This window comes from Myodes glareolus, chromosome 11 (genome assembly GCF_982192425.1).
Source record: "Myodes glareolus chromosome 11, mMyoGla1.1, whole genome shotgun sequence".
In the NCBI taxonomy this organism is placed as follows: domain Eukaryota; kingdom Metazoa; phylum Chordata; class Mammalia; order Rodentia; family Cricetidae; genus Myodes; species Myodes glareolus.
Window position 1 is genome coordinate 15,881,261 of NC_142036.1, and position 23,458 is coordinate 15,904,718.

The window sequence follows — 23,458 nt, forward strand, 5'->3', positions numbered from 1 at the left end:
TGCATCTCCTGTGATCCCACAGTGATTACTGGCACCTCATCACAAAAGGGTTCCAGGTGCATTCCAGCCCACAGGGTGTTCGTCACACTTGTGACTAGCCTGTCAAGACACAGTTTATCCAGATGGACTTAGAACTCTATGTTTGTGGTAGGCTGTCTTTGGAAATGCTGGTTGCTTATAGTCTATAACAGAAGGGAATGCGCCCAGTGCCTACTATCGGGTTCATAATAGGAATGAGACAAGCTAAGGAGAACCTCATGTAGCAATCCAAAGATTAGGCTGTTGGATAACAGAACTGTCCTTGGCTTCCATTTGAGCAGGGCAAAGAGCCCACATCCATGAGTATGGTCTTGAGTCAGCCTATCCTTCACAGCTAAGCCACTTGGCCAGAGCATGGCAATGTGCTGTTGAGTCTGCAAGGCAAAACAATAATCCCTAAATTGTTAGCGTGGCACAGCTTGTAAAAAGCACAGCCAGTGAGCCTTTTGACCACTCACAAGTGGGTTATGCCTCCCTGTAAACCCAGCTCATTAGGCAAAATGCCTTATTTTTGCTTTTCCACTTGATTGTGAGCAGTGAGTTCCTAGTGAGCATTCGTGTCCTGTCCAGGCTCCCACTCCTACCAAGTCGTCTGTGGCAAGGAGGCTCTTGTCTGACTTTGGTTCCATATACAATAAAATCTTTTCACAGGTATTTTTGTTTGCCACTTTAAAAAGACTCTAAATGCTAATGAAATCATTGTCAGTTTTCAGTAGATTAGAAAGCCTGTTGCTCTGTTTGCAGCTGTTTTTCTGACCGAGGCTCTCTGAAGAGCATGATGCAGTCCAACACATTAACCAAAGATGAAGACGTGCAGCGTGATCTGGAGAACAGCCTGCAGGTGGAGGCTTATGAGCGAAGGATACGAAGACTGGAACAGGAGAAGCTGGAACTGAGCCGGAAGCTGCAGGGTGAGGGTCTGGAGCGGCCTGGTGTGGCTAGGGTCCTCCTTGCACACATGGCTGGCCACTCAGTGCGGTGTCTCCCTTAGAGTCCACCCAGACTGTGCAATCCCTTCACGGTTCCACACGGGCCCTGGGCAACTCCAACCGGGACAAAGAAATCAAGAGGCTGAATGAAGAAATTGAGCGTTTGAAAAATAAAATGGCAGGTAAGGGCTCTAGCTGGTTGCTGGTTGATCTTTATTCTTGAGTATGAGTTTCCTATTTCCAGAATCCTTTTTCCTAAGGTGCAAAACAGTAGGGAAAAGCTCAAGTTGGCAAGCTTATATACAGTTGAAGCATGTTGTCTGTATCTGAAATTGTTTTCCTACCTCGCTTGTTCTGATAACGTAGTATTCGCCATTAACTTGGGCTTTTCTCTTGTACTTAATTTGCCTGTTGGCTGTTGCCTCAGAAGTATAGGAGTTCAACCTCACACCTCTACTTTCTTTCTTCTGGTTTTATTTGTTTGTTTTTTTGCCTGCGTGTGTGCATGTGTACTGTGTGCGTGCATGCCTGGTACCTGTGGAGGCCAAAAGAGAGTGTCAGATTCCTTGGGACTGTAGTTACAGGTAGTTGTGAACTGCCATGTGGTGCTAGGAACCAAAACCGAACCAAGGTCCTCTGCAAGAACAGCAGCTGCTCTTAACTTCCGAGTTGTCTCTCCAGCACCATCCACATTCTGTTTTAGTCTTGGTCATCAGAACATCCGAGGATTCAGATCACTTGTGAACCATATCCCTTAGCACACGTGGGCAGGCTCCCGTCAGCCCCCATCTCTAGGTTACATCTGGAGTCTGAGCTCTCCATTTCTATCAGACCCCACCATCCTGATTAAAAATAAAAGATTACACTGTGTATGTTACTCACTAAATAATCTTATTACCTTACACTCTGGGATGACAGAGGGATTGAGGCAAGTCTTTGAAGAGAGTCTCCAGCATAAACATAAGCAGAATAGAAATGTTTAGGATAAACACCACGAAGCCTGAGTGTATGCATATCTGACACTGTGTGTGGGGACACAGGCTTCTGACTGAAGACATTGTGAGGCTGACAGGATGGTGCAGTGGGTGCTTGCCGTGAAACCTGACTGTTAGCATTCAGTCCCTGTTGGCCTCTGACCTCCACACCCTCACTGTGGCATGCACATGGGCATACACTACACAGACATACATATAAAATAAATAAATGGAAACTAGTGAAAAAAATGAAAAAAAAAGCTTTATTTGTAAATTACCAGATAATTTCAAGTCAGTAAGTCAGCTAACATAAAGTCACTGTGCACAAAGGGACAAATCCCCTTCTCTTCTGCCCAGATTCACACAGGCTTGAGCGACGGCTTGAGGACTCAGTGACGCTTCACCAGGAGCACGAGGACGCCACACACCGGCTGAAAGGCCTGGAGAAGCAGTACCGCCTGGTGCGGCAGGAGAAGGAGGAACTGCACAAGGTAGCACAGACTGTCCTGTGAGGGGGCCTTGCTCCTTTCACATGCGTAGCCTGAAGGAAATACACTGGTTCAGGTGCTTAGTGCCCACATCAGTAGGTCCCCACTCCGTGTGGGTTAGCCTGTTCCTGAGAGCAGTTTCCAAACCCCTGGCTATAAACTGACCAGCCCTGAATCACTTTTCACTTTACTACAACTCAACCCTTGGTTTTCCAGGTTTTTGTTAAGCAGATGTAAAACTTACAGAATTCTTTTCATTCAGCAACTGGTTGAAGCTTCAGAGCGATTGAAATCCCAGACCAAAGAACTCAAAGATGCCCATCAGCAGCGGAAGCGGGCCCTGCAGGAGTTTTCGGAGCTCAACGAGCGCATGGCAGAGCTCAGGTCCCAGAAGCAGAAGGTGTCCCGGCAGCTCCGTGACAAGGAGGAGGAGATGGAGGTGGCCATGCAGAAGATTGACTCCATGCGGCAGGACATCCGCAAATCTGAGAAGTTCAGGAAGGAGGTATGTTTTTCTTCACTTATTTATTGTCCGGTGTGCGTGTGGATGCACCTGCACCTTCATGTGCAGGTGGAGGCCGGAGGACTGCTGGGAGGAGTCGGTTTTCTCCTCCCCCTGTGTGGGTCCCAGGGATTGAAGCTGAGCCTGATGCTAGGCTTGGGGACAACTGCTTTCCGGTTTTTAAGAATCTGAGTGAAATACATAAAAATTCCTAATGCTAGGTACCTGAAAAAGAAAGAACTTTGGTCTTCTGGTGGTGTCTCAGGACTTGGGTATCCTCCTCAGTCCCTACGTGGCGTGCTGCTGCCCTGAGTAGCTGGTGTTCCACTATTTACAGTGCTGTACTCTAAGGGATGCTTGGTTTTAAGTTCTGTAAATGTATTTGATGGATCGTGCGCATAGACAGCCTGGCCGTGCATGATCCACTTTCTTTACTTTCAGACTGTCAGTCCCAAATACCTATTTGATTTCTTAGTTTATTTTATAACCTAGACATAATTGCAGTGGTAGCCAATTATAGCTCAAGGTAGCAAAACTCATAAGGATTAAGGATGAAATGACAAGCTGCCTGGCTGTTGTCAAACTATATGTCAGACTAGAGACATATAGGCAAAACAAGTTCGGTTCTTAGCTACTTGTCACCTGTCAGAGCTGGCTCATGGGCATGTGGGTTTTTCTCTCCTTTTGAGGATATTTGAATTTTTCATTTAAAAACTGAATTATAAGCATAATTTTTTTTAAGACAGAGACGAACACTTTATTAGGTGGTGTTGAAAATGTTTGATCGAGAGGGATTAGAGTTTACTCTGATCAAATGAAACTCTACATTCAGAGCTGGAGATATGGCTCAACAATTAAGAGCACTGTCTGCTCTTTCAGAGGCCCTGGGTTCAATTCCCAGAAACTACATGGTGGCTCACAGCTGTCTGTAACTCTAGTTTCAGAGGATCTGAAAACCTCGCACAGAGAATATACAGGCAAAACACCATTGCACATTAAATAAATATCTTAAGACAAATTGGGCTTGGCTGTGGTGGTGTACGCTTTTAATCCCAGCACTTGGGAGGCAGAAGCAGGCAGATCTCTGTGAGTTTGAGGCCAACCTGGTCTACAGAGTGAGTACCAGGACAGGCTCCAAAGCTATATAGAAAAACCCTGTCTTGAAAAATCAAAAAAAAAAAAAAATTGGGGGAAAATAAAACCTCTACATTTTTTCCATTTTCTTCTCTTTTTGTTTTTTTCTCTCATACGTTACATCCTGAACACTTCTCCTCCCTCCACTTCTCCCAGTTCCCCGAGGTCCACTCCTCCGCCGTTTCCACCTCCCATTATGCCTTCACATGTCAGGATTGTTTCCACAAATAAGGAGTTTTTCTTGCATGTAAACCTCAAATTAATCTATTTAACTAGGCTTATGTCATTACTAATGGTCATAGCTGGCCATTCCAATTAAAGTGTTCCTCGGCCTCCGACTCTTGTGAATCTGATGAGACCCTCACTGCACCTGATCCTCAGGGGCTGCTCCTTGGGCAGGTTCTCAATGCGGTTCATAAAAAGCAGGTCTGCCTTTTCCTTAGCTGGAAGCTCAACTTGAGGATGCGACTGCCGAAGCCTCCAAGGAACGGAAGCTGCGTGAGCACAGCGAGAGCTTCTGCAAGCAGATGGAGAGTGAGCTGGAGGCCCTCAAGGTAGCTCTTCTCTCTGGTGGGCCGTGGGGCGTGCTGGCAGGGTCAGTGCCTCCCAGGGCAGTTTCATGGGAGGAAGTGGAGGATGTGGCCACTGCTTGTGATAACCCTCATTATAAAAGCCAAGTTCATTTCTTTATCACATGAAAGTTTTAGGTGTTTGTAGTCAGTATTACAGAGTTAGCAGACACCATCTCTTTCCTATCCTGACATCCTGCGCGTGGGCATGTTCAGTTCTGGGAAGCTGTCTAATCCTGTGTCCTGTTGTTGATGTGGCAGAGGCAAGCTGCTCCTTATCTCGGCCCTGCGGATGGGGTCAGAGGCAGAAAAAGGCTAAGAGAAGAGACAGTCATGAGTGAGGGCCACTGTCTGCTCCTTAGTGTAGTGTGATTCTGGATAAGTGACTTCCCTCTTTAGAGCCTGGGCCTCTGTACCCTTCTTGTGGCTGTGATGGTGCTGTCCTTCGAGCCCGTGTGCCCAAGGTCCTTGTTCTTCTGCTGTCTTTGCTACCACCCGACCCAGCTCTCAGCAACACTACTTTCTAGACTGTTTACCTGTGACTAACCCTTTCTGCCTGCTCCTTACCTCTCTGGAGGTGTCCTACCTCTAAACCATTGAGTTTAACAGACCCGTCAGGGACTCCTCTGGACTTGGTCTTCAGCCTGAGTCAGAGCTCCTCTCCCAGCACCTCTCCACTAGCCTTGTCAGTCACAGCAGCCTTCCAGCAGGCCCAGCTCACTTCACCCCCAGCAGGCCTGTGCCATTGTCTGTCCCTGTGCTTAAGACTGTCTCCTGCCAAGGTGGCACCATGCCCACCTTATGTCTTCCCACTATTCTTCCTTACTTAATGATTCGCTGTCACCATGAGAGCAGGGACCTCAGTGTCATGCCAGTCACCAGAATACTTGTGGCAATCAGTCAGCACTCAAGAGTAAACAGACAGCACGGCACTGGGACAAAGCCTGTGCACGTGCCCTGCAAGCCAGGTGCTGCCCCCTACTCTACCTCCAGTGTGGGCTGCTCTGCTTGGTGTGGTCCGGGAGGCCAGGTCCCTGCTAATAGTAAAGAATGAAAAGACATCATGACCCTTGAGGGAGGGAGGACATAGATTTGATAGTTTATTTGATAGTTTATTTTAACCTTTATCTGAAGGTGAAGCAAGGAGGCCGGGGGCCAGGTGCCACATTAGAACACCAGCAGGAAATCTCCAAAATCAAGTCGGAGCTTGAGAAGAAAGTCCTGTTCTATGAAGAGGAGCTGGTCCGCCGAGAGGCCTCCCATGTGCTAGAAGTAAAGAATGTGAAAAAGGAGGTGCATGATTCAGAAAGCCACCAGTTGGCCCTGCAGAAGGAAATCTTAATGCTGAAGGATAAACTAGAGAAGTCGAAGCGAGAACGGTGAGTTACGCCCTCAAGGCGAGAGACAGAAGCTTACTGTGTGCTGTAGACTTGTGTTGTGAGGCAGTCTCTCCTTCACCTCTGCAGGCATAATGAGATGGAGGAGGCAGTAGGCACAGTAAAAGATAAGTACGAACGAGAAAGAGCGATGCTGTTCGATGAAAACAAGAAGCTAACAGCTGAAAATGAGAAGGTGACTGGGTCCTCACCATCCTTTAGGGGAAGTTGATTTTTTTTCCTTGGGTCTCTTGGAAGCTTGGTGCCTGTCTTAAATGTTTTGATATTAGGATGAAATAATACATTTGGTCTTTAAATGGGATATTTTCATTGTTGAGAAGCTGCTCATCTTTGGATCAGGTATAGTGAAAGCCCCACAGGGCCTGTGAGCAGCAGAGCTTTTGATGTCACCGTGCTGTGTAGTGAAGAGGCGCCAGACAGACGTGTGATGTGGTGACATTGTTTAATTTCAGCTTTGTTCCTTTGTGGATAAACTCACAGCCCAAAACAGACAGCTGGAAGACGAGCTGCAGGACCTGGCGTCTAAGAAGGAGTCCGTTGCACATTGGGAAGCCCAAATCGCAGAGATCATTCAGTGGTATGTGCCCAGCAGCGTGTGAAAAGCTGCTCCTGGGCTGCACTGGAGTGCGTCTCTGTGTTTTCCTGAATCCCTGCCTCTAGGACGCAGTGGTCTTCATAGTGGACTAAGGGTGGGGAGACCCCTTAGGACTTGCGGTGAGCTGTTTATGCTCCTCATTGTGGGTGACACATGGGTGGAGAGCTTCTGTGGCCAATGTACACACAACCAGGGAGACCCTAAGATGAGAGCAGAACCAGTCTACTCAGTAGAGTCAACTGGTGCTCGGGCCACAGTGACATTGTCCTGAGGAGGGTAGCAACTGCTCATCTTCATAAGACAAACACCTGTTCCCTGTGTAGGGTCAGCGATGAGAAAGATGCTAGGGGCTACCTCCAAGCCCTCGCTTCTAAGATGACCGAAGAGCTTGAGGCTTTGAGAAGCTCTAGTTTGGGATCAAGAACTCTGGTAAGGTGCTCTCTAAAACTTGATTTCTCCTCCTGAAGGGCTCCCTGGTGGTTTATTATAAATGCATGGCAGCTTAGGTGCCATCAGGTGATTCTAGGGAGGAGATCTGTGTGCCTTGCAGGATACGTGGCAGCTATCAGTCCAAACTTGTCTTGTGTTCATTTCTTTCATTGTTGACTTGACCAGGGCCTAAGGTATGACCTCAGAGCCTCGGGCCTAAGGTATGGCAGGCGCTGCTCGGCTGCTTTATTGATCTCACCCTCCATCCGCTCACTGGGGATCTGTTTTGAACTGAGGGTGTAGCAGGCTCTGGGCTCTTGGGGACCCTCCCCTCTGTGCTGCTGCCCTGGTCCTTTGAGCCGTGCAGCAGATGCTTCTCACCATGGCGTTGGGGCCAGCTGCCACCTTTTTTGTTTTGTTTTTTGAAACAGGGTTTCTCTGTGTAACAGTCCTGTCCTGGCTGTCCTGGAACTCACTCTGTAGACCAAGCTGGCCTCAAACTCAGATCTGGCTGCCTCTGCCTCCTGAGTGCCAGGGTTAAAGGTGTGTGCCACCCCAGCCCGCTGAGAACACTGATGATTCTTGATTCCACAGTAGGGCAGGAAGCAGCCTCGTGTTTTGCTCTATGCTGGAGAATACTTTTGGTTTTAAATTCTAGATTAAGAAACACCAATTAGGGAACTGGAGAGATGGCTCAGTGGTTAAGAGCACTGGCTGCTCTTCCATAGGACCTGGGTTCAATTCCCAGCACCCATATGGCAGCTCACACCCTTCTGTAACTCCAGTTCTAGTAGACCTGATACCCACACATAGACAGACAAGCAGGCCAAACACCAATGCACATAATAAGGAAAGAGAGAGACTAAATAGAATATTCAGTAAGTTTGGGGTTAGGACGGTTACTTAGTTGGTAAATTGCAAGTATGAGAACATCAGTCTGATCCCTGTCACTCACGTGGCAGTAGCTGGATCCTCACAGCACAGGCAGGAGGGGACCTGGATTTGCTGGCCACACAGCTCAGACTGACCAGTGAGAGACTGAGCTCCTGATGAGCAACACCTGGAGTTAACATCTGGCCTCTGAACTTGGGCACCCATGTGCAAGCACACATAACAAAAAACAAGTAAAATAAAGAAGCGTCAATAAGTGTCAATGAAATAAGAATATTCCATTTCTCATTTTCTGTTTTATTCTAGTGCTGATGTGTACATGTTTGTGGACAAGTTTATTTGTACTGGTGAAGAACAATAAGTAAATTTTTGTGCAAGCCTCATAAAAGATGGATGTATGCTGTTCTAGGTCCTTTCAGCAAAGTAGTTGAGATTCTTATCCAGAAGCAATCTTCATGTTGAGGGGCCAGCTTAATGAGAATATGTTTCCTTTTAGCTGTAAGAGAAGTGGGGTTTTTTTTGTTGTTGTTTTTGGTTTTTGGTTTTGGTTTTTTTTTTTTTTTTTTTTTTTTTTTTGCCTATTAGTTCTTTAGAAAATCCTCCCGTGTGTAATGGATTGAAGATGAGGGGTCCCAGGTTTTCTCACACAGTCCACCGTCATCGTTAGCATCTTCCTAGGGTACCGCCCCTCCCCCACGCTGGTCTCTTTGACTGAATCTTGAAAAGCATCTTCCTTGGGTCAGTTTGTTTCTCTTGACTATTATGGGTGGAAAATGAAAGGCTCAACTGTGTTTTAAGTAAAAGTCCACCAACATAGTGTTTTGAGACTTTTTAAGAATGAAGTCATCAAACCAGTTTGCTTCATTCTCTGAGGCTTCATTCTAGTAGGTTTTTTCTTTATCCCTTCATTATAATAATTTTAGCCTTTTACTGTTAAGTAGGAATGAGTAATGATAGCTCCCTGAGGTGAAGTAGTAAAATGTTTCAGGATATAGGAAAAAGTTAATAGTCTCCATGTGATTTATGAATTCCAGTGGACCCACAAAGAAATTGTGCCACAAAAATTAGATTTGTTCTTTGTTTAAAAATTACCCCAGCTGTAGCACATGATCCCGGCCTCCAAGAGACATAGGTCTCTATGAGTGCAAGGCCACCCTGATATACGAAGACAGTTCTAGGCTAGCCAAGGTAGCATAGTGAGACCCTGTCTCAAAAACCAAACACCTAAGTGGAAGCACTGGGCAATGACTGGTACCAGATGGCAGGTAAAGGCTCTGGTCGCTAAGCCTGACAGTCTGAGACCAGACCCCAGAACCCACCACGTGGAAAGAGAGCGCCTGCTACACATGCACAATCAAGAAAGCTTTATTTTATGTGAATTTTTGTCTCCATGTGTGTGTGTGTGTGTGTGTACTACATGTGTGTTTGTTGCTTGCAGAGGTTATTTCCCCTGGAACTGGAGTTAGAGATGGTTAGTAGCCACCGGATGAGTACTGGAAACTCAGGAGCTCTGGAAGGGCAACAAACAAGTATTCTTCACTGCTGAGCCATCCCTGTAGCTCAGAACGAAAAAGAGAAGGAAAGACAGCAAAACCAGGCGTGTTGGTGCACATCTGTAATCCCCAAACTGGAGGCTGGGACTCAAGGCCAGCTGCTGGGCTATATAGTGAGACTCTCTCAAAATAGTTTTTTGCTGTTTGTTGTTCTGTTGGTTTTTGAGACAGAATCTCTCTATGTAACAGTGACTGGCCTGAAACTCACTCTGTAGACCAGACTGGCCTGGAACTCATAGAGATTCACCTGCCTCTACCTCCCAAACTCCTGGATTAAGGGTGTACACCCCTCATACTCCTCCAAACTCCCACCCCCAGCTTGGGTTTGTTTTTAAAGGACTCTTAGGAAGGGCCAGAGAGATGGCAGTTAACAGCACACGAATCTTCCATGGGACCTGAGCTTGGTTTCCAGCACCCATACCTGTAGCTCACAACCACCTGTAGCTCTGGCTCTAGGGATCTGATGCCTCTGGTCTCCATGGACACTCAACTCTCACAATCACATGAGCACACACACACACAGTGCACATGAGTAAAAATGATGTGAATAATTTTTAAAAAGAAGGAATAAAAAAGTTACAAAATATTGGCCTGGAAATTTATCTCAGTTCTAGGACACTTCCCTAGCATGTCCTTGCTCAGGGTTTATTCCCCAGCACTCCAAAAAGAAAAAAGAATACTGATATTAAAATTAAAAGCAGGACTTAGGAAAGTAATTTATAGATATACTTAAGGTGAATTACTTATTTGTAATCATTTTATTAAGTAAATTTAAATGTATTTTATTTTAACCAATCAAAGGATCCACTCTGGAAAGTTCGCCGAAGTCAGAAGTTGGACATGTCTGCACGGCTGGAACTGCAGTCTGCTCTTGAGGCAGAGATCCGTGCCAAGCAGCTGGTTCAAGAGGAGCTGAGGAAGGTCAAAGACACAAGCCTCTCCTTTGAAAGGTTGGTTTGTCCTGGAGCCAGCCCCTCAGAGAAGCTGGGCCTTTGTGACCTGAGGCTGCCCCTGAGATTGTCAGGACATTTGCTGCTTCTGAGGAACATGTGAGGTCCTTAAGTCAGGGTGACTATAGAGATGTATGGAGGAATGCAAGTTTCACGGCACTTTAGCTCAGTCTGTATATTCAGGTAGGTGGATTGTGCTTTTCCCAGAGAGGGCCCCGTAGTGTTCTCAAGAAGTAATGGGGAGCCTGTGCACTATAATCCTGGCCCTCATGCTGAGACAGATCCTGAGGTCAAGGCCAGCCTGTACTACACAGCCAGAGTCTTCAATCAATCAATCAATCAATCAATCAATCAATCAATAAAAAGACAGGTACACCATTCAGTAATAGAGAATTTGCCTAGCATTTGCAATAACCTGAATTAAGTCATGTGTGACTCTTCTACATCCCAGTGAGGTAGACATTAGTATCCTCATTCTACAGGTGATGAGACCGAGGTGCAGGTGTATAGAGGTGAATGTCATCCTGTTGACTAGTGGTCATGCCTGCGCTGGGTTCTGCCCTCCTGGCCAGATTTCACCTGCTAGCTCTGTCCAGGCTCTCGGGGCCTCCACCCTCAGTGTTAGTTCTAGTGTCTGTCATGGGGAAGCCTTTTTCAGGATGACAGCCAAGGGATCCAGACGCTGCGCTTATCTTCAAATGGCGGGCAGAAACTCACCCAGTTTCATGAGCTACACTTTTCTTGACCAGGACCTTACTTAGATATTTTGTTTTGTTGGTTTAATGTAGCCCAGACTGGCCTTGACTCTTGATTCTGTTGTCTCAGCTTCCTGGTTGCTGGGACTGCACACTTGTTCTCCTATAACCCCTTAGCCATGACTTAAAGCCTGTGTTTGAGTCCACACTTCTGAACGTTCTGTAATATGCTGAGTGGAAAGGCCTGTCATGTCCTAAGCCGTTCTCAGGAGGATGGGAAAACACACCGTGAAACATAGAACGTGGCCTCTGCTCCCTGCACTTACAGCTATTTACTTTTATTTCAGTAAACTAAAGGAATCCGAAGCCAAAAACAGGGAGTTATTAGAAGAAATGCAGATTCTGAAGAAAAAGATGGAAGAAAAATTTAGAGCAGATACAGGTAAATTAAAGCCAAAAGATTTTAAGTACCAAATATCAGCCTTTTCTAATGAGTGGTTTTCTTCTTAATAGCTTTTTTTAGTTGTATAAAAATATTTCCAGTTAAGTGGTGGTGGTGTATGCCTTTAATCCCAGCACTTGGGAGGCAGAGGCAGGCAGATCTCTGAGTTCGAAGCTAGCCTGGTCTACAAGAGCTAGTTCCAGGACAGGCTCCAAAATACAGAGAAACCCTGTCTCGAAAAACAAAGCAAAGAGACAAACAAGCAAACAAAAAATACTTCCAAGCTTAAAATTTTGAAACAATATGTTTAAAAATATCTTCCCCCAAATTAGCTATAAATTTTGGTTACTTCTTCCTTTGAAAATCAAAGCAAACACACACACACATACATCTGTAGTTACACAGTCACATCCCCTGTAACACAGAAGGCAGCCCTTTTCTGATGAGGCCACTAGGCCACAGCCCATGGGAACCATCTAGAGCCCTTTCACAGCTGCACTGAGCCTTCTGGGCTGGGCTATTTCCTGTCCTTGGCTCACCAATGCTGCGGTGTGGCACCAATGCTGCGGTGTGGTGTTGAACAGACATAATCCCAACACTCAGGAGGCTGAAACAGGAGGATTCGTTTTTATTATTATTATGTATACAATATTCTGTCTGTGTGTATGTCTGCAGGCCAGAAGAAGGCACCAGACCCCATTACAGATGGTTGTGAGCCACCATGTGGTTGCTGGGAATCGAACTCAGGACCTTTGGAAGAGCAGGCAATGCTCTTAACCTCTGAGCCATCTCTCCAGCCAGGAGGAGGAGTCTTTCTGAGCTTGAGGCCTGATTGGAATCTATAGACCCTTTCCCCCACATGCTTCAGTAAGCAGCCATGTGCATAAAGCATCTCATATTTTGGGATAGAGATTTAGAAGTGAGACTTTGTCTACATCAAAAGGCAGAATGTCACATCCCTTAGTCTTAGACCACACTCAAAGTGAACTTCATACTTGGAAGTCTCCATCCCAAATAGGTGGCTTCTCGGTACAGAAATTTACATTCTTTTGTCTATTTCTTAAATCTGAGTTGTCTTACATTTCAGAAGCTTTTTATATATTGAGGAGGAAATCTCTTTGTGATGTAAATCTCCGATATTTTGTCCTACTTTGACTTTTGCTAAGAAAGAGCCTTTCTAGGGCAAGGTTGCAGCCTAATGTTAGATATTTCCTGACACGCACAAATGCCACAGAAAGCAGGCCTGGTGCAAATGTACCTGTGAGCTCTGCACTCAGGAGGTAGAAGAGACTCAGAAGTTCACAGTGATCCTGGTCTCCATGAGACCCTGTCCCAAAAAAGAAAAAGTTTTCCCTGTTTTTGTCTCAAGTTTATTAATCTCCTTGCAAAGGAGAATGTTTCCAGCTATAGACTGTTCAGGAAGTACATCTTCCTGACTGTTGTTTTATGTGTATTGCTGGTTTTGCTAGTATGTATATCTGTGCATTACTTACATATCTGGTGCCTTCAGAAGCTGGAAGCAAGTGTCAGATCCTCTGGAACTGGGATTCTGTTACAGACAGTTGTGAGCAGCTGGGAATCCAACCTGGGCCCTCTGAAAATATAGACGGTGCCTCCTCTACTCCTGATTTTTTTAGACAAGACAAAATCTCACTGTGTTGATCAGACTGGCCTCAAACCAAGATCTTCCACTGTAGCCATCTAAGTACTGAGGTCATTGCTGTGTGCCTGGCATGATTTGGAACCCACTCTGGCCTGTAGTTCAAAGTGTCTTCCCAGCTAAGCGCTCATCTTAGTGACCTTTCTCTCCTGGCTTCATGTGGTCTCTGGAAAGTCTCTGCTCTGTGTGGTCGTTTGTTACCACAGAGCTTCCATGACCCTGCGGTCATGCACTGTGACTCCTCCGCCCCCCACCCCTCCTCTAGACCCTCTTCTGGAGGTGGGGTTAACTCTGCTTACCCCCCTGAAGTCCCATCACGTCGACAGTGAGAACTGCTGTCTTTACAGTTTTTGTCTTAATTTTCCTTTCTTTCTTGCAGGGCTCAAACTTCCAGATTTCCAGGACTCTATCTTTGAATATTTCAACACTGCTCCTCTCGCACACGATCTCACGTTTAGAGTGAGTATTGCTTTTGCAAATAATGAGTGTGTGTAAGTGAGGAACAGTAGAATATGACTTGACTGCCTGTGACCCAAAACGTCCCAGAAAACAGAAGTCTGACATTTATGTGAGAGTTATTCCAGGGACATCGTGGGCAGGGAAGTCACGTGAGTGAAGGTGGAGAGCACTGTAGGTGTTGGAACTGAGACGATATTTAGCCTCGATACAGAAATCTATACTGGCTGTGTGGTGAGGATTTGGTGTAAAATTTAAAATATAAATAATAATAGTCATTTCTGGAACTTCTGTATGAATATATAGCTTAGACTCAGTGTTTAGTGAGAAAAGTGGTTTATAAGAGATTCAGTACCAAACAATTTACCAAGACTCTGCCTAGTCTTGCCCATCTCTGAGCCAGTAAACCTCCAGGTAACCAGAGTGTGATTGCAGGTCTGCTTAGAATGCCCCTGTGGAGGGGGATGAGCCCCCTCCTCCATTCACAGGCCAAAGGTGCCCCAGCACCCCAGGGCCGCTTCCCTCTTCTGGAGCGGAGAAGTGGGCTTGCTCTAGTTCCTTACTGCAGGATGCATGTGGGAATGATGGAGGGGGTAGGGGGGAGCAGCTGTGAGGATGCACCCAGTGTGGTTCCCGAACTCACTATTTGCTGTTGGCCCGCCCACAAGTCGGACATGAACACTCAACACTTGCACCCGCACCTGGCGTGTGCTTCATGTGCGCTCTTTTTCCCTCTCTGCCGATCTCCCTTGCTCACTTACACACTGGTCTCTGGTCTGACTAGTTGAAAGTGGTTTGTAGGCAGCAGTGGCTGCAGGAAACCTGGCACAGTTGTCTCCTAAGGCTCTGTGCAGACTTACCTGTGGTCCTGGCTGTGCTTTCTCCCAGTTCAGGACCCGCCAGAGGTCACTGATGGCGTTTAATCATCAGGTTCTTTCTAAACAGTGCCATCTTTCTACTTAGGACCTGGTAGAGTGCCCTGCCCTCTGGGATTATATCATGTTCCATCTTGATGCCCATGGAGGGGGTTGACATAGATTCTGCACAGGAGACAGGTTTTTGTTTTTCTGTACGGAGGCCACTTTGCAGTTGTGTCACCAGGTTGGAGGTGGCATCTGCTGGAGTCCCCTCCCACAGGACCATAGTACAGACTTCAGAGTGAATCGTTCTGGGCCTCAGCTGTTTACTCATCAGAGTACTTGTGGTTTTTCCCAAAGGGCAAGCTGTCTTTTCCGTTGTTTTTGTTTGTTTGTTTGTTTGCTGGGTTTATTTTTTTGTTTTGTTGGTTTTTTGGGTTTTTTTTTTTTGAGGGGAGGAGCTCAAGATAGCACTTCTCTGTGTAGCCTTGCCTGTCCTAAAACTTGCTCTGTAGACTTGGCTGGCCTCAAACTCATAGAGATCTATCTGCCTCCACCTCCTGAATGCTGGAATTTAAGGCGTGTGCCACCACCACCTGGCAAGTCCTCAGTTCTTAAGCAAATATATTACGGCAGTAATCGCTCACCTTGCACACTGGGTTACACAGAGATCTCCATGGCTCGTGGCTTTCACAGTTCTGTCCACCAGTGTGGAAATCACAGCGTGGACTGAGTTTACCATGGAGGTGGAGCAGTTATCAGTATACATCATTCACTGTCCAGCATCCTGCCTTTCGTTTCTAGACCCTCTTCAGTGCTTTGTCATTTGAGTATGAAGCGTGCTTCCTTTCAAAAAAAAACCCTAAGCTGGACCAGTGTCCATATTAAAAGTTTCCAGAATTGAGGACTACTTGGGAGATCTTGTACTTTGCCAGATTGAACATGTTACAGCATGCTAGACATGGGTCTCCACAGTAGCCTTGCCAGGCTTTCCTGGAGGGAAATGACCATTTGTGTTCCTCCTGTCTGTTATACCAAGGACTCGCTCTCCTCCTCGTCTGCATCTTCTCTGCTAGCCTTGTGGGAGGACGTAAGTGACTGCAAACCCCTTCCGTGGGTGCTCTGCTAAGTCTGCACCCTTCGATTAACAACTAAGGAAACTGAGGTCTTAGACGGCTAACATTGACTCCCTCAGCTTGCTCTTCACTCACCAGGTGGAGCTAACATGCTTGACTGGCCTTGTGGGTGATGCTCACATTTACTAGCTCTGCTCATTAGCTAATTGATAGCCCTGTCTACAGTTGTGTACAAACTCCAGCCCTGGAGTGTGCGGTTACACCTGTGCTGTGTGTCACCCCCAATACTCCCTCCCCTTGGAATGTGGAGTCTACTCAGGGTCTGGTCATTTGCAGTTTTTGGAAAGTTCTCACCTGTGTGCTGTTGGGGTCAGAAGTGGAAGACAGTTTAGCTGTGGACTTGGAGAGTCTTCTCTGCAGTCTCCCGTGCCAGTGCTGTAGCACATTCCCGTGCACTTCCTGTGCCCATGTACCCAGGGCTCCGCCTGCAGGAAGGCTCACCTCAGATAGCTGTTCCTGACGAGTGCCTGTGAGGGAGACACTGCTTTGGGGGGGGGGGGGGGCTGCAAGCTCTAGTTGTCAGGGCTGTGTGTGAATTGCCTCTTGATCTCTGGTAGGAGTTTGGTATCTGGTCTGTCTGAGGACTGCCTGAGGCCGTGATTCCCAGCTCCTTTTCTGAGAACTGAGATTGATTTTCCCAGTTACTTTATTAAAAAAAAAAAAAAGTTTTTACTACGTGGCCTTAGCTCACCACTTAGACCAGGTTGGCCTCAGACTCACAGAAATCTGCATGTAGAGTACTGGGATGAAAGGTGTGCGCTGACATGCCCAGCCCTGGCTCCTGCTTTTAAATGGCTGGAGGAGAGCAGGCTCACTCACGTGATGAGGTGGCCATAATAGTGACTTGCCATTCCCTGGGAAAGTCAGGATAGTTGTGAGGCCTGGGAGTAATGAGGATACAGGGCACTTAGCCCTGACAGAATCCACTGTCCAGGAACAAACACCACCTTTTTTTCTTGTTGCAGACTAGCTCAGCCAGTGATCAGGAAGCACAGGCTTCGAAGCCAGACTTGTCCCCTTCAGTGTCTGTGGCCACGAGCACAGAGCAGCAGGAGGTAAGGCTGCATTGCCCTGAGGTACTCTGTGGGCCCTGGTCTGCTATGCAGACTCTTTCTACATCTCCTCTGCAGAACTCTGTCAGAGCATCAGGTAAATGAGGGAAACTGTGACAGGTGCCTGAACAATGTAGTAAATTAGAAATTCAGAATGTTAATAATTTATAAATTCTAGAGAGAAACCCCAGATAGGACCTGGCAGCTAAGCTGCCGCTCACCTGTCCACACTTTTCTCCTAGGATCCTCGGTCCCAGCAGAGGCCGTCCGCTGTTCCCCTGCCCAGCGCACAGGCCCTCGCCATGGCTGGACCCAAGGTAGGCCCTCTTGCATCTCTGGATGTCTTCTTGGTTTTAGAAGATGAATTTTGTGTAACGTGCTGTGCTGGTTTTGAATATGCGCGGTGGGGACAGTTCACAAACCCAGGTCCAGGATCTGCGCTGTTGTCTGCACACTCCAGCACTCAGTGTGTTTTCAGCGGAAGCAGTTCCAGCCTCTCCCTCCTTCTTCCCTTCATTAGTCTCGTGTTGGACTCTCTCGTGGCCAGGTGCTTCCCTTTATCATCATGTTTGTTGTTGGGAATCATATGGTTTGTAGGAGACTATTCCCAACATAAACAACTGTCCACAACGTGCAGTTTGTTCCCTGACTTCTGCATGAACATTGCAAGAACCTGGCCCCTCAGTGTGTGTGTCTTCACCTTGTTTTCCTTAGTAGTAACCTTAACGCTCTACTCGGTCTCCTTTCTCTCTGTAGATCCTGAGTTTCCCAAGTGTGTCAGGCCCTGAGGTTCTAGTGTGACTGCCTTTAGCCAATATGGCATGGACTTGTGTCCTGGGTTTTTTTTGTTGTTGTTGGTGGTGGTGGTGTTTTTTGTTGTTTTAAATACAGACCTGGTCTATTGCTGTTTTCCCCTGGAGACCTAGAGTAATTCATGTTTTGGCTTTGGTGCTTGAGCTCTTGTAGAATCAAGGACCAAGGTGCGGGACTGCTTGTTTAGTGACTTCTGCTACCCAGGGAAGGCACTGTAAATGGGGTGTGTATTCGGTGACCGAGCCCTTGCCTCCTCTCTGGCCACCTCCTGTAGCCGCTCCTGGGGCTGTGCTAACCATCCTCCGCTCCTCGAGAAACACCTGGTCTTATTTGTGTCTGCGTCTTCCTGAGCAGTGTGTCACCTTTGTCACTATGTGTGTGTGTGGGCTTTCAAGGCAAGCTGTCACGGCCTGTCCTTGTCTTTCCAGCTAGCCTCACTGTTTTCCCGGTTTGTTATATTCTAATTTTTCTGTCCTGGCAGGAGACAGTGGGTCTTTCCAAGATTGTGCTGTTAACATATCTTGTAAATTAAAAGTGCTGTCTTGTTCACACACCCAAGAAGAGCCAAACATAGACAGGGTTCCAGGCCAAATCCCAGATCCAGTTGGTGCTGGTCCCTGGAAGTGCTCCTAATCTGAGTAGAGTTTCAGTTGTGAAAGGTGACGTCACGACCAAGCCCAGCTCTGTCGGTAACAACACTAGCTGAAGGAAAGGGTGGCTTTGAGATCTGGCTTGGGACCTTGGGGTGTAGGCGCCACTGATGAAGAACCCATAGCTGGAAGAGAAACGGCACGAAGCAGGCAGGTTGTGTATAAGCCAGTCAAGAACACTGACCCACTTCTCCTTGGTTCCCAGTCACCTGGTTTGTTTTGCTTGTTTTTTCCTGCAGCCTAAAGCACACCAGTTCAGCATCAAGTCCTTCCCCAGCCCCACCCAGTGCAGCCACTGCACATCCTTGATGGTTGGTCTGATCCGACAGGGCTATGCCTGTGAAGGTGAGTGTTGGCCTTAATGCCAGATCGCACACTTGAGCTGGACACCCTGCTGCTCTGGATGGAGTTCTTACAGCAGCCAGGCTAGGAGGGGGGCGGGGGTGCATGGTTAGCAGTGTGGGGCAAGCCTGCTCTTCATATGTGCACAGTCAAGGCCTGTAGCAGTCTTGACCAACCTGTAGATCCAGTAACCAGGTAATCACCTGAAAGTTACTGTAAAGCACAGCACCTCCTTGAGGGCCCTGTGGAGCTCACCTCCCCATCTCCCCTGTGGAGCTCACCTCTCCCTGTGGAGCTCACCTCTCCCTGTGGAGCTCACCTCTCCCTGTGGAGCTCACCTCCCCATCTCCCCTGTGGAGCTCACCTCCCCCATGGCTCTGTAGATCACAACACTCAAAGCCATTCTGTTGTGTCAAGGAACAAGGAAGAAGGGCCAGAACTTTCCACTCTCATGTTATCTGGAGGTTTTTTTTTGGGGGGGGGGGGGGGGGAGGAATACTGTTTTTGCTATTGTTTTTATTTTTAACTTCTTAAATGCACTTACTTCTTTGTGTATGTGAGTGTGTGGCCGCATGTGCCATGACACATGTTGGGATTGGAAGACAACTTGAGTAGTTGCTTCTCCTCTTTTCACCTTTGGTGCCAGAGGTTGAACTCAGGCCGTCAGACTTGGTCATCGTCTTTCTCCACTGACCCTTCTTCTCACGGGCTCCAGATTGTCTAGCCCTCATATGATTATACTGTCTTTTTATGGTAATCATTATTTTTAAATTACAGCAGCCCTCTGTACTCTACTCTGTGATGGGATTTGGCCGTGTGCTGCTGAGCCTGTGCACCTCACTTCACAGACGGCGCAGTGCTTCCCTGCTCAGAGCCTCCCCTGCGCAAGCACACACATTCTTCTTTTTCTGTTGCTAGTTTGTTAGTTGTCCTAAACCTTCTGATTGGCTGTCTATCACTGTGACTGCCCTACAGTGACACCCAGGTAACCTCAGTGAGCAGATCTGGAGCTTGCTTGTGTGGATTCAAGAAGGCTCGTGGGGTAACTATGAGGCAGACTTCAGTGTGTGCTTGTTCAGGTGACCCCGCTTCATGTATGGGCTCCATATTTGTTGAGCTTTTATTCTGAAGCCTTTTGGGATTGTTTTCTTGGAGTCTGCCCTACTGGACACCTAGGCCTCCTGGGCAGTGTGTGTAGAGAGCCTGTGCTCAGCAGCTCCACTGCCCTGGGTGCAGTTGTGGAACTATTCTCTTTTCCAGTGTGTGCGTTTTCCTGCCATGTGTCCTGCAAAGACAGCGCTCCCCAGGTGTGCCCCATTCCTCCTGAGCAGTCCAAGAGGCCTCTCGGTGTGGATGTGCAGAGGGGTATAGGCACAGCCTACAAGGGTTATGTCAAGGTAGGAGGACCAGCTTCTGTCCCATAGCCTGGTGTGGCTCATTAGGTCAGCTCTTAACTTCTTTTGTGTGGTAACCAGTGATCATAGCTCATCTATTCTTGAAGCAGTCCATTTGCTGTGTGGAGCAGTCCTCGTACCTTCAAGGTTTTAGACACAACTGCTACTTTACATGGCCAGGAGCCTGAGTACCATTGGGTGCAGATTCCACCTTGGGTTCCTACAGTTACTCTCCTTGGATATCTTGTCATGAGCTTAAAGTCAAGGTTCCAAATCCAAGCGGTGCTTACCGACCATGGGTACCTGGGCTATCTATCTCCGTGTCTTATTAGCTGCAGCCTCCCGGATGCAGTGTGGTCCTGGGTCGTCAGCATCCCTTGTCTCATTCACAAGCTTCTAGTCAGGCCCTGGGCCTCCTGAGCCTAGACACAGGCTTACCTACCAGTCTGGAAAAAGGTTTGATGGGGGAGCCGTGCCTGGGGACCAGGACAGCCACACAGTAGACCCAGACTGCAAGAAATGCTGAGGGTCTGGCAGTCTCTGTGGCCCAGAGGAAACGTGGTCACTGTTGGTTTGTAGGTCCCAAAGCCCACAGGAGTGAAGAAGGGATGGCAGCGGGCGTATGCAGTGGTTTGTGACTGCAAACTCTTTCTGTACGACCTGCCAGAAGGAAAGTCTACCCAGCCTGGTGTCGTTGCTAGTCAAGTCTTGGACCTCAGGTATGTTTATGCAGCCAAACGCCACCCTGGTATCCAGTGCTCACTGCCCAGGGTGGCAGACCTGTGCTGTCCTCCACATTTCTCTCCAGGTCTGCTTGGAGAATGGTAGCAGATATGAGGAGCTATCATGAGCACTAACCAGGTCCCAAGGGCACACTCAGACAGAGCAGGTCTGGCAGGCATCACTGCTGTCGTCAACATATGTGGAGGGCCTGTGCTATTCCTGCCTTAGCCAGATCCGGAAGGCAGGAATTATGACCGTCCACAGTTGGCATCTGTCTGGCCTAGAGACACAGGCTCCAGTGTGTTCTTAGCAAAGGGGTTCTGGCTGGTTCTTCAGATCTGTAAGAGCACATGTCAGTCAGAAATACCCAGCAGTGGCAATGTCTCCATTGCATGGTACCTTATGGTTTCTTGTTTCGTACAACTGTCTTAGTCACTGTTCTATTGCTGTGAAGAGACACCATGACCAGGGCACTCTTATGAAGAAAAGCATTCAATTGGCTTGCTTATAGCTTCAAATGTTTAATCCTTTATCATGGCAGGAATTACTTTTGGCGCTGGAGCAGTAGCTGAGAGCTACATCCTGATCCAGAAGCAGAAAGAGAACTGGGCCTGCCTGGGCTTTTAAAACCTCAGAACCCAACCCCCAGTGACACACTTCCTCCAACAAGGCCACACCTCCTAATCCTTTTAATCCTTTCAAGTGGTTCCACTCCCTGGTGACTAAGCATTCAGATATGTGAGTCTGTGGAGACCATTCTCATTCAGACCACCATACAGCTATAGCCTGGCCTGAACAACTCAAGCTGGTATTCCCATCTGAACTCGGCACCTTCTGCTTCTTGTTGGCCAGTAGCTAATGAGGCTTTGTCCGGTTGTACCAAGGACAAGCCAGAAATAAGATGTGGAACTTGGAACTGGGGGACATTGTAACAGTGGGAGTCAGGCAGGGGCTCCGTTCTCAGTGTTCCCCCATTTAGATGTTGGGACAAGTTGTGAAAATGTGGCAGCCAATCTGCAAAGCTTTCCCAGAACTGTGTGCATTTCTTTCTTGCCAGAGATGACGAGTTTTCCGTGAGCTCAGTCCTGGCCTCAGATGTCATCCATGCAACACGCCGAGACATTCCATGTATATTCAGGGTATGAGTTTCTATGACTTCACTTCTGTTTGTGAGGCATCCTTTTTAAAATAAATTACACTGTTTAAAGACATCAGTTCTTAAAAACAGCACAAGAAACCATGGGCATAGTGGTACATGCCGTTTAATCCCAGCACTGGAGGGCCAGAGATGACGGATCTCTGTGAGTTCCAGGATAGTCAGAGCTACATGGTGAGTCCCTGCCTACCTCTAAATAGCACAAACAAAACAAAAAAGACATCAATTCTCAAGCATCTGGCTGTGCTGCAGCAAACTCTAAGGAATATTTCGAGTGGCCCCTCCCCTGCCTCGCATTCTTTCTGTGCACCAGGCTCCTCCTTTGCCATCTTCCTGGTGCAGGTGACCCTCGCTGAGCACTGCACCCTCCCCACACAGCCTGAGTTTCATGAGGAGCTTTCCATGGTGGTCCTTGCACCCTGGCCACAATGGCTTAGCACTGAAGGACTTCATGGATCTTTGAGAAGGGTCTTGTTTAGGTTCCCTTCCCCTCCCTGGCATTCTGGCTCTCACTGGGTGAGACAGAAACCTTTCTAGAATGACTACATCTGGTTTGGCTGTGCTTCTCAGACTGAGCTGAACTCCCTGCTGGTGCTGTATGCTAAAGCCCCAGGACACTTCTGGAAGAGTGTTGTTCGGAGAAGTACACACTCCAAGTAGGATTGTTTGTAGGTACATCTGGTTGACCACAAAGCTAGGTCTCAAGAGTTGTTTTTTACTGAATCACACTTTTATTCAGAAACAACCTTTTCCATACGATCCAGAAAATCATCAGCCTTCTGTGCCCGGAGTGACAACCATTCTGTAGCTCTGGAGCCTGCCATGTTCCTACCGGTGCGTAGTGAGCACTTACTGTGTTGCCTGGACATGCCCTAAGAACCCACCTCTTAGTCATAATAAAGTTATTCAAGGAAGCATTTTTTTTTCTTTTTGAGACAAGGTATTTATTTAGTCCTGGAATTCACTGTGTATTCCTTGTGTATGTGGCCAGTGTATGGCAGACTGGCTTGAACTCACAGAGATCCACCTGCCTCTGCCACTCTCCCGAGTGCTGCAAGAGAGCACTTTCAGAATGTGTGTTTATGTGATCGTGTTGACAAGAGCAGGGTGAACTGAAATCTGCCCAGGAAGGACTTGTGTGTTTGCAGCACTGCCCTTTCTGTCAGCTGCCCTGCCAGTGCCCAGCTGGCAGCTGAGGAGATTGGTGGTCTCTGGGGCAAAGCAGGGACATGGACTTGAACCTGTTAGCATCCCATTTGTGACCTCTGGCAGGGTAGTTCCAGCACAGTCCCTGCTCTGATCTGGCTGGCAGCTCATGGCTTTGTCTGTTTTGTTTCTCTCATGAAGGTGACGGCCTCTCTCTTAGGTTCCCCTTCTAAGGCCAGCTCACTGCTCATCCTGACAGAAAATGAGAATGAGAAGAGGAAGTGGGTTGGGATCCTTGAAGGACTGCAGGCCATTCTCCACAAGAACCGGCTGAGGAGCCAGGTGGTGCACGTCGCTCAGGAGGCCTACGACAGCAGCCTGCCGCTCATCAAGGCTGTTCTCGCTGCCGCTATTGTGGGTATGTCTGTGGCACGCCTCTCGGGTCTGGGAACTCGGGTTCTGAGCATGGCTGTGTGGTCCCATCCA

At 47.7% G+C, this 23,458-nt stretch overlaps 1 protein-coding gene across 2 annotated transcripts in view; it reads left to right on the plus strand.

Annotated features, from left to right (window-relative positions):
• Cdc42bpb (CDC42 binding protein kinase beta) overlaps nt 1–23,458 on the plus strand; it is a 100,919-nt gene that overhangs the window by 66,884 nt on the left and 10,577 nt on the right. Inside the window, exons 10-29 of one of the 2 annotated variants that reach the window (XM_048431346.3) lie at nt 784–950; nt 1,031–1,150; nt 2,300–2,433; nt 2,693–2,935; nt 4,510–4,620; nt 5,770–6,014; nt 6,102–6,207; nt 6,485–6,609; nt 6,951–7,056; nt 10,302–10,450; nt 11,493–11,587; nt 13,627–13,706; nt 15,600–15,650; nt 16,662–16,751; nt 16,991–17,065; nt 18,451–18,556; nt 19,814–19,950; nt 20,527–20,666; nt 21,728–21,809; nt 23,174–23,390. In XM_048431346.3, coding sequence (XP_048287303.3) covers nt 784–950; nt 1,031–1,150; nt 2,300–2,433; nt 2,693–2,935; nt 4,510–4,620; nt 5,770–6,014; nt 6,102–6,207; nt 6,485–6,609; nt 6,951–7,056; nt 10,302–10,450; nt 11,493–11,587; nt 13,627–13,706; nt 15,600–15,650; nt 16,662–16,751; nt 16,991–17,065; nt 18,451–18,556; nt 19,814–19,950; nt 20,527–20,666; nt 21,728–21,809; nt 23,174–23,390 — 2,579 coding nt within the window. The remainder of the gene's footprint in view (nt 1–783; nt 951–1,030; nt 1,151–2,299; nt 2,434–2,692; nt 2,936–4,509; nt 4,621–5,769; nt 6,015–6,101; nt 6,208–6,484; nt 6,610–6,950; nt 7,057–10,301; nt 10,451–11,492; nt 11,588–13,626; nt 13,707–15,599; nt 15,651–16,661; nt 16,752–16,990; nt 17,066–18,450; nt 18,557–19,813; nt 19,951–20,526; nt 20,667–21,727; nt 21,810–23,173; nt 23,391–23,458) is intronic. The other variant, XM_048431347.3, reaches the window with a different exon arrangement.